This window comes from Neolamprologus multifasciatus, chromosome 6 (assembly GCF_963576455.1).
Source record: "Neolamprologus multifasciatus chromosome 6, fNeoMul1.2, whole genome shotgun sequence".
Taxonomy (NCBI): domain Eukaryota; kingdom Metazoa; phylum Chordata; class Actinopteri; order Cichliformes; family Cichlidae; genus Neolamprologus; species Neolamprologus multifasciatus.
This window is the reverse complement of record NC_140444.1, coordinates 31,680,963-31,691,364: the sequence shown is the minus strand read 5'-3', so window position 1 is coordinate 31,691,364 and position 10,402 is coordinate 31,680,963. Positions and strand designations below refer to the sequence as shown.

Sequence of the window (10,402 nt, the reverse complement as noted above, 5' to 3'; positions counted from 1 at the left end):
AAACAGCTTGAGGATCTGCGGTTGTATGGTCTGGACACTCAGGTGAGGAGAGGAGCTGAGCTGGAGACATCTGACAGAGGCCCTGGTTCGGAAGATATTAAACTCCCAGTTTGAAGTGAAGACAGAGCTGAGTGTAAAAGCAAAGATCTCAGTTTACTCTCTGAGCTGCGTCCTTATCTTCACCTATGGTCATCAGCTTGATTTAAAGATGGAAAGAACGAGATCACGGATACAAGCAGCAGAAATAAGCCTGTGTGAGGCTCAGTCATTTCATTTTTATTTTTTGAAGACGCAACATCCCAAAGGTGTATATAGAAAACATGTTGATCCAGAAGCATTTATTGAAGCTTCTGAGCTATTTGTGTAATCTTCTCCTGAAGTTCTCGGGTACATTTGGCCTTTCGATTGGGAATTTAACATCTCGTACAAAGTTAAAGACTTTTATTTAAGTTTGGTAGAATTCTATTTCAAAGAAAAACAAGACTCTCTGCTAAGTTGATGACATCACATTTTGAGTTCTAAGTGGATGACATCACACTCCATTTGCACTCCCTGACATCACACTCCAGATCAAAGGATCAAAGGGAAATTGAGCAATAACATTCTATCAAAAGTCCTTAAGTAGAACACCAGCGTGCTCTCAGTATGTCTCAGAACTGTGCAACTGTATAGGAACACACCACGAGCCAACCTTTAGACAAAGATTTGACACGTTAAGTGTATGCAACAAAACCCAAACCCAAACCCCGATCGAATAGAAAAAAATATCATTCGACATTGTAAGACAAAAGACAAGAAAAATGCAACATATGCAGCAAAACCTTGATCCCCAGGAAGGGACCTCATCGGCCGCTGTTAGCCCTAAGCAGCAAAACCCAAACCCAAGAGGGAAAAACAAGGCACCAAATGAGGGGACTCCATCTGATGCTGCCAAACCAAAGGGTGCAAACAAGAAGAAGATGCAGAAAAATGCAAACCCAAACCCCAGAGCCAGAAACCCTGGACCCAATCGAGGGCCTGTGCAACGTCAGCCCAATGCCCACTTTAAACCCAATAATGGGCCAGGGCAACACTGGCAAAATCCACAGTTTTTGCCAAAACGAGGGCCTGTGCAACATCAGCCCAATGCCCACTTTAAACCCAATAATGGGCCAGGGCAACACTGGCAAAAACCATGCTTTTTGCCAAAACAAGGGCCTGTGCAACATCAGCCCAATGCCCACTTTACACCCAATAATGGGCCTGGGCAACACTGGCAAAATCCATGGTTTTTGCCAAAACGAGGGCCTGTGCCACATCAGCCCCATCCTGACCATAACACCAACGATGGGCCACCTCAGCCACAGCCTCACTTAACACCAAATGATGGCAGTCGTCCATACAATGAGACTGATGAACTGGGTGCGCTGAGATTCCACCTGCAGGAGGCTAAGCACATGTGCAAAACCAATCTTTATAAAATGACAGCTGCAAACCACAAAGCTGCTGCAGCTAAAACTCAGAATGATTGGGTTCGCCTGCAGCTACAGTGCTGCAGACAAAACGCTCAAAAAACCATCCTTGAACTCCAAAAACAGCTGGAAGAGGCTCGTAGAAAGACACCCGAGGAGAACTTCACCCCTGAGGTAAGTGAGGCTCCTGTTCAAGACAGCAACACAGCTGTCACAGCTGCAGAGCTGAGTGTGGACGCTTCAACACAAACTGCAGAAGCTCCACACACAGACTCTACAGACGTAAAAACTGTTCGAGAAGCTGAGTTGGAGGTCCAGTGCAAAAAACAGCAAGAAGAGATCGAACAACTCCGTGAGCAGCTCCTCAAAACTCAAAAGAATCTTGAAGAGGAAGTTGCAAAGCGCAAAGATCAGGAACAAAGAGCTAACTGTGAGCTCGCTGAGCTGAAAGACAAACTCAGCACCAGTGAGGCTCTTTGTGAAAAAAATGATTTAAAGGTGCAAAATTTAAAAGAAGAGCTGGAGAAAACCAAAGCTTCCCACCAGGAAATCGTGGAGCAAAACCTGGAGAATACAACAATCTGCAACCAACTCGGGCAAACAGAGGAAGAAAAGATCACACTTCAGGAGTTTTTTGCTGTCTCTGCAAGAGACAATAAAAAAGCAAGAAGACCAGTCCAACATTGCTAATCCTGAAAATTCTCCAGCCCAAAACGAGACACTCAAGGAGAATCAGCCAGAAAAAGAGGAGGCCAGCGCTACCAAACCAGAAAGTCCAGAGGCCCGAGATGACCAAGTGCCAAAACAAAAACCAAAAAAGAAAAAGGAGCGCAACTGGTTTTGGAGACTATTCACTTAAGTGACTTCCACTCCGTCTCCTATAAAATCACAGTAATATACAACTAAATATTATCAGTCACTTCCAGTGCCAAAACACCCATTTTAAAGCATATTTGCTTTAATATTTAGTTGTGTATAACTTTGTCATCGGCTCCACCCTCCCCCAACCGGTCGTGGCAGATGGCCGCCCCTCCCTGAGCCTGGTTCTGCCGGAGGTTTCTACCTTTTGAAAGGTAGTTTTTCCTCCCCACTGTCGCCAATTGCTTGCTCGTAGGGGATTGTTGGGTTTTTTCTTTAGTTCAGTTCAATTCAATTCATTTGTATGTAAATACTGTTGGATTGAATTGAACTGAATTAAAGAAGATTTTTAGGAGACGGAGTAGTCACTGAGTGAACCAGGGTATTATAACATCTTACCCATGAAAAACTACGATCAACCAATCAAATAAACAATTGAATTTAACAAAACATTTGAAGTGTGAACATTTTGTCTCATTTAAAACATGTGAAAATGTCCAATTATAACAACCTAACAGCAGAAATAAAAATGTTTACATCCTGGTTGAAAACATTGTTCTGTGAATGATATCCACTGTGTCTGTGCTGTTGATGCCTTTTGAAAAAAAAGTCTAAAGTATTGTAGTTGAGTACAGCTCCAGGTTTTGTACAGAGCACTTTCCATTTGCTGTAACTTTACTCTGCTATCTCATCAATAATGAATTTGATCATCATCTGTTCCCTGAATGCAATTGACACCCTCTTCTCAACGAGAAGCCTGGGCTCGGGTGGGCCTGAGTGTCCTGGAGGTACTTTCCCTGCCAGATACACGGGTGGCCAGGTCGTGTGCCTGGCGGGACTGTCGAAAAGTTAATAGCTATATTTGCAAAGCCCTTTATTAAAATATGCTTTCATGAAATTATTGTTTGTCGGACGGTGATCAGAGCTATCAGTGGCTGATGAGTGGGACATGAAATGTCACCTCTCGGGACACTGGGGAGGGAGCCTGAATTAGTTTCTTGGGTTGAGAGATACTGACCTCAATAAACAGCTTGAGGATCTGCGGTTGTATGGTCTGGACACTCAGGTGAGGAGAGGAGCTGAGCTGGAGACATCTGACAGAGGCCCTGGTTCAGAAGATCTTAAACTCCCAGTTTGAAGTGAAGACAGAGCTGAGTGTAAAAGCAAAGATCTCAATTTACTCTCTGAGCTGCGTTCTTATCTTCACCTATGGTCATAAGCTTGATTTAACACTTTGGTCATCAGATCAATAAATTGTGAAGGAATCTGTCGCCTAAACTTCTGAGTGCGAAGCTACATTACAAATTGTTCAGTACTTTCACAGTCCTACCTTTGTTACAAAAGAATATTTGGATATTTGTGAAAATTTTACGTTTGGGTCAGGTAAAATATTATCCATATTTTTGATAGGTTTTTTTCCGTCGTGCTCAAATAGGTTTATGTATGCATTGACTGCTGCTTGTTAAAAACCACATAGTTGAAAGGCTAATATGCTTTTTAATGGTTACATAATGAATTTGCTTATCTGCATGTCTTCCTAACAGGTAAGGGTTAATTATTGTCACATCTGTGTTAAAATATTGTGTCTTATACTTTTCTCAACAATGCAGACCAGTTGAGTTCAGTTTTGTCTGTTTTCTCTTGTCCTCTGTGTGTTGGGAAATAGTAGATAGTTACATGACTTACATACTTTAGTTATACTAGAAAGTAAAGAGACAAATTGAATACTACATACACTTACAGGGTATACCTTATACCCTGCAAGATACAAGCAGGTAAGACCCCAGGTGCATGTTGTGGCCATTTTGTTGAATGTTTATAAAACGCAATTTGTATTAATTTTTCTTTTTTCTTTAAAGTTGTAAGAATATGCTGACCTACTTTTGTTATGTAAATTTGTAATTCATTTCATTAGAAAAGGTTTTGGAAAGTGATTGGTTTATTGGCTTATGGACCCTCCCATTAATCACGGGATTAAGAGCACCCTGGAGGGGTGTGGTAAGGATGGTTTTTTTTGTTTGCCAAATGTCTGATGGGAACTCGGGAGGGTTAGGAAATGATTTTTTGATCACCTTTGAAGTTGTTAAAGCAAGTTAAGTTAACTTTCGTTTAATTTTAAGTTTTAAGAAGTTATTTGGTTGATTTTTGTTTATAATTTTGCACGAAATAAACGACATATGATTTTAAAACAATGGAGTCAGAAGTGCGTTCTAAAACAAACCTCCCATTGCCACCCACGGCCTTTTCTTGGACTTTTTTTGGTGTTTGTGTAACCCATGGTTATTTTATTGCCAATTGTATTCCATTTTTATTCTAATTTGAAGTGTTACTGTTTTGTTAAGTTCTGAGTTTTCCCATGTACCGTGAATGCACCATAGCGCGTGCGTGGTGACTTTCTTTCACTGCATCCGCCTGCACGGAGCTAGATGCGCAAAGCTGTGTGGAGATTCAGTCTGTAACGTGTTGCGCTACGGAATTAATGTTTTCTTTGAAGAATATCCTGGTGAGTCTCATAGTTGCAGTTTAAGTTGTGATTCACAGTCCAGTTCTGAGCATAAAACCAGTCAGGATACTATGCTTGTCAGAAATGTGATATTTGTCTTAGAACCTGCTAATGATTGCTTAGCTGTGTTAGCCTGTGGAAAGTATGCTAGCGTACCCACATGTGCTCCCTGGGCTAATGCGTTTATATGTGACGTTTTAGCTAACACACCACGGAGACACTTTTCATGCTTCATGATTTGCAGTGAAATGTATTTTTGTTGTTGATAAATTGTTATTGGCCAATAAGAACTGTATAGATGTGTGATGTGTGGGGAAAAAAAAGGGATAATATTAGAGGAAGACATGTTTTATTTTACAAGTGAAGTGATTGGACTGCACGTTGTGTGCAGACTGGTTTTTTATGTGGTAGAAATCTGCTGCAAGGACCAAGCGGTGCCATCTAAGGACTGGATGCCACTGGAGGTGCCTAGAAAGGACGTTCTCAATCTGAAGGCCACCTGTTCCCTTGGAGGGTGGTAGGATACAACGGTTTGCAATTTTTTTTGGATTAACGTTTTTCTGAGATCTCAGGACGCTTTATGTTGTTACTTTTTTCCTTGTTTTTGGGTCAGATCTGATTCCACTTAACAAAAAGAAACTGGTGAAAAAAACGAACCAGTGACTAAAGACAATTAACACTTACTAAGAACACTGAATACTAAGTGCACTGAACTGAAATGGACAGCCTACCTAAACCATTTATGGACACTTTAAGTGATATATTGTACATTGTTGAGATTTACATGTTTGAGATTATTTAAATGTTTTGTTCATGTCTATGTTTTGGACCATTTAAATGTTGAATACACTCAAATCACTTTTCTTCCTTTAAGTTGTCGTCAGCGTCTCATTCTGAGTGGAGGGATATTCCTTCTTTAAGTTGAGTTACCACTGCCAGTCTCCTTACGATCCTAACTGAACCCAATGAGTAGATTCTCAAATACTGTTTTTTCCTTGACTTTGTATAACAGATTACTGCGGATTCGACTGATTTTGGACTACTCAGTTAAAAAGGGTGACATTTGGAACAGAAACTTTGCAGGAGCCTTTCCGTCTGTGATAGTTCTTGTTCTTGCTCTTTCTCAGGTTTCCGCTGCCTCAAGGATTCACTAAGCATGTGGACTGTGGACTGTGGCCATCTCCTGATATACTCATGGATCTTTGTTGTTTCATCCTGGATGATGGTTTTGATGTTCACTTGTCCTTGAAGAGAGAGATTGAGAGGGGGGGAGAGAGGGGGGGGGGGGAGGGAGAAAGGGAGAGAGAGAGAGAGATGTACCTGTGGTTCTACTGAAGCTTCTTCCAGTTCTGAGGGCAACAGCTCATAATACTCCACCACTGGGACCTCTTTTGGCTTCACCTTTCACATCTGATCTACTAACGTGTTGTTTTTTTTCACAGGGAGTGCTCTGGAGGAAATGTTGGTAGAGGAAGCTCCACACGGAGAAGGCAGCAGTGACCAGACAGCACCTGGACCCACTGCAGGTAGTCGGGCATAGACAGATCTAGGTGTTGCAGAGGTTGCTGTCTGGGAAATGGTCAGCTGGGTGAGTGATGCCATTTGCCAAATCCACACTATTCAAAATGAAAGAAGCAAATGGTGTATTTTTCTTTATGGAGATGTTTGAGGAGACAGCAACACCATTCAAGTGGTCAATGGAGGAATGGACTGTGCACTTGCTGCCTCTTCTGAAGGGGTGGCCCAGATCGACAAATGGACAAAGCAGATGCCAACATGGCCTGCCTGTGGCCAAGGGCGAAAAAATAGGGGAGGCAGTCCCTAATGCTGGGTGGGTACAACCAGAGGTTTATCCTGAACTCTGTGGCTCTAACCAGTCCCCTGACTGACCTCACATGGAAAATTGGCTTAGATCTGGTTCAGGGGACAGACTGATGGCAAGTCACATATGAGAGGCTGAAGCAAGCACTCTGGAAACTGTCAGAGCATGAACGTCACTATAACTCTGTGGAAAAAGAGTGTTTGGTCAGCTCTTCACGCTATTACGTGCTGGGGTGCCCATTCATTGTCTGTTCAGACCATGCGATGTTGTATAGGTTCAACCACATTTTCAAAAACATTTTAGGTAGTACAGATGCTGGGGGCACAGATGGCTATGGCTGACTTCCTCTGTTGGCAGCATGGAGGTATATGGCAGCTGGGTGCGGTTTGTGGCTGGCTGTCAGAGGGAGAGGAAGGGCAGTGTTGGAGCAGCACCACTGGGAAGAATGGCACACCTGTCATGTATTTGTGCAATTTTTTTTCTCTACCCATAGAAGTTGTGAGCAAGCGGAGGAGACAGATATATTTTTAATAAAAACTTTTCAGGGCGGGCAGTATAAAGGCGGAGGTACGTAAAGTGATGGAGCTATTTTGTGGTCCAGAAGAAGAGAGAAAAATGCCAGCACGATGATTTTAATGTTTCATCGATTCAGTTTTACAGACATTTTGCCAAAGCTCTAAACCATCCAGTACAGTAGTTCAGCTTGCATGTGCATATCATTTGAAGTTGTGTTGTACTTTGCAGGACATGTACAACACATTTCATCAGCTGCAGCATTTCTATTTTTCTACACACTACTACTTTTCTTACTCTTGTATTTTATTTTCCACTATGATGTATGATTTTTACTCTCTACTTATCAGTTGTGGTGTCCCTTCTGTGATAGTTCATTATTATCCCCATCAGTAAATGCTCCCTTTAAATTATTTTTTTTAGTTAAATCACAACGATTCGATGCTGCAGTAGATATTAGTTTCAATTTCGTCAACTTCTGCTTCCTTGGCATAGAGCTCAGCTTCGCTGGCATGAAGATCAGCTTCTATGGAGTAGAAATCTTGTTGATGTTTAATATTAACCTGCATTCTGCTGTAATGAGCTGAGATGTTTTCACAAATGGGACCAGGGTGCATCTACAGAAAGAAGACAAATGATATGAGCACTGGGTTATTTAACACTAAGGATTCAGTTTTTGCCTCATTCAAATAAAGAAATTACTTTTTTGCAAACGTTGTACATTTTGCAAAACGTTTTGATGTATGATATCTATCAGATTTAAATAGGTTAGTTTTTTTTCCTTTCATTCTTTGTATCCAGTAAAACACTTTTTTTTTTTATTTATTATTGTCATTAATGAAGCTAAAAGTATTTCTTATTATTCAATTAATCTATGGAATAATTGATGAAATACTGAATTACTAAAATAACCAATAGCTGCAGTCCTAATGGCTAGCAATTCGTGCAGAGGATGGTGAGAATTTTTTTATGGATAACAGTTCAGTGGTCTCCTCCCCAAAAGAGCTTTAGATGTGTGCAGATGCAGCTGATGACAGTGTGTCATAATGTGAATGTGTTTTAGTCACATAAAAAAAAATACAACTGTTGAGTAGAAACATGATCGAGGTAGGTGGTGAGCTCCAGTGACAAAAAGGCTACAAGAGGTTAGGATGTAAGTGAGAAAAAAAAGCATGATGAATGACTTTAAAGTTTTTTTCTGTGATGGAGAATAAATTATTTTTCCTGTGAAGAGAAAATGAGAGTTTTTTTTAACCTGTTTGTTATCTGAAGTTTCTTGTCTTGGAGACTGACTGGAAGTCCTCTTTTTTCTATTGCACAAAAATAAATAAATAAAATGTTAAAACATTTGGTAAATGTAGTGATTTTTTAGATAGCGCTTCTCTACCCTCCTGGAGTACTCAAAGCACGCTATACAACATGCCACATTCACTCTATGCTTTCTCAGTAGCATACACATTCATACTGTGATGGATGCATCGGAGAGCAAGTGGGAGCTGGTATTCTGCCCAAAGATATTTGGCATGCAGACTGAGGGAGGCAAGAATCGAACCACCAACCTTTTGATCAACAGATGACCTGCTCTAGCTCCTGAGCTACAGCCACCCCATTTCATATCACAGTTTAACCACAACTGGTATGACAGATGAGACAGTGTAGCTTACCTCCTGCACCAGCAGACAGTGAGAGGTATTAAAACCAGCAGAGCAGCAGAAACTCCTGCAGCTGCTGGTGTCCATGTTCCTGTGATACTTTGGACAGTGAGAGTCTTTGGAGCAGAGCTGATATCTTTGTTGCTTTTCACAGCACAGGAGTAGCTTCCTGCATCCTCCCTGCTGACTGGGTCTAGGATCAGATGTTTGTTCTGGTTCTCTCTCGGGGTCAGAGGTCGACTGTTCAAGTACCAAATGTAGTTTGTGTTGTCAGTCAGAGGACAGCTGGTACTGCAGGTCAGTGTGACTCTCTGACCCTCTGTCACCACTGCAGAAGGACTCATCTTCACTCTCAGCTCTGAAAGAAGAACATACAATAATAATAATAATTATTATTATTATTAGACTCCAGAAACCGCCAGTGTCATTTTTAAATCATGTTTAGAGAGTAATGCCATATTTTAAGTGAAAAAACATAAAAATTTACTGAAGCTCAGTTCTTCATTTCTGTGACATTTTACAGGGATTGTTTGCTTTATTTCATTGTATTTGTCTGACAACTGGGGTTATTAATTCCTTTTCAGCTATTCATGCCATTATTGTTACTGTTCTAGGTTACGTGTGGGTTATATAGATGTTTTTTTAATATTCCACCTTGTGATATTTGCTCAATCCAACATGAAACTTTAATGACTATCATTTTCTTAATTTCTGTGAATAGGAAAATGAATATTTGTGTGTATTTGATATATATAGCAAAGTGCTCATTAGAAAATATTTGATCAAGATTATAAAATAGTTTTATATATTTTAAAAGACAAAAATGATGTTTTTTTTCACTTGATCTGACTGTACAAACAAAAAACACTGAAAGGGTGAATTTTTCTACAAAAGGAAAATGTCTGTTTGCTTTTGATCCTTGCTCTGTAATGGAATATTTTCACAGTCCTGTTAATGAGTAAAGTCTGCTGAGTGAAGAGTTTAGATTTACCTGTGACAATCAAAAAGACTCCAGGCAGATCAGACTGTGTCCATCCTTCATGATCTCTCTTGAATCTGAATGTGTATCCTCCTGAGTCATTCTTCTTCAGGTTTTTGATGGTCAGGATGTGTTGGTTCTTCATGTTGTCCTGATACTCCACATGACCTGCAGCCTCAATCAGCTCTTCAACTTCCACTTTATCTTTTCTCCATTTTTTACTCCAACATTTAAACTCTGACTTCGTGTTATCAGGATGTGAGTATTCACTCACTGAAGATCCTTCCAGAGCACAGATTCTCCTGCTGACATAATTCACTCTCCAGCAGTTTTCATCCTGAACACCTGAAATATAGATTGATTATGAAATGACTGACTGGTCTATATTTCAGGATGTCAGTGAATCAATAATTTTTTTTAACACATACAAACTTCTGGAGATTGAAGATGTTTGTGGCTTTTAACTGCACAAGAAAATGTGCCTCTAGAAGAGTTTTGAACTGAATAATGTTGATTCTCATAATAGCTTTGTTTGTTGTGGTACCAGAGGTAGGTAGTCTGAGGGTCTGTCAGGTTACATCTTGTACTACAAGCCAGTGTAACAAACCCAGAAATGGAAGAAGT

At 40.6% G+C, this 10,402-nt stretch overlaps 1 protein-coding gene across 1 annotated transcript; it reads right to left on the bottom strand.

Annotated features, from left to right (window-relative positions):
- Positions 1-8,807: 8,807 nt before the first annotated feature.
- LOC146517366 (cell adhesion molecule CEACAM6-like) lies at positions 8,808-9,993 on the bottom strand. The gene is made up of 2 exons (XM_085162241.1): positions 9,791-9,993; positions 8,808-9,157 (listed from the first exon to the last, which is right to left on the bottom strand). Exons 1-2 carry the CDS (start codon positions 9,921-9,923, stop codon positions 8,808-8,810), a joined length of 483 nt encoding a protein of 160 aa, XP_085018367.1. The 5' UTR covers positions 9,924-9,993.
- Between the last annotated feature and the right edge of the window lie 409 nt (positions 9,994-10,402).

Excerpts from the sequence above, each read along its gene's own strand:
- LOC146517366 (XM_085162241.1), bottom strand. The coding sequence starts at position 9,923 with ATGAAGAACCAACACATCCTGACCATCAAAAACCTGAAGAAGAATGAC. Across the intron at positions 9,158-9,790 it reads AGTCTTTTTGATTGTCACAG|AGCTGAGAGTGAAGATGAGT; the intron begins GTAAATCTAAAC and ends TTCTTCTTTCAG.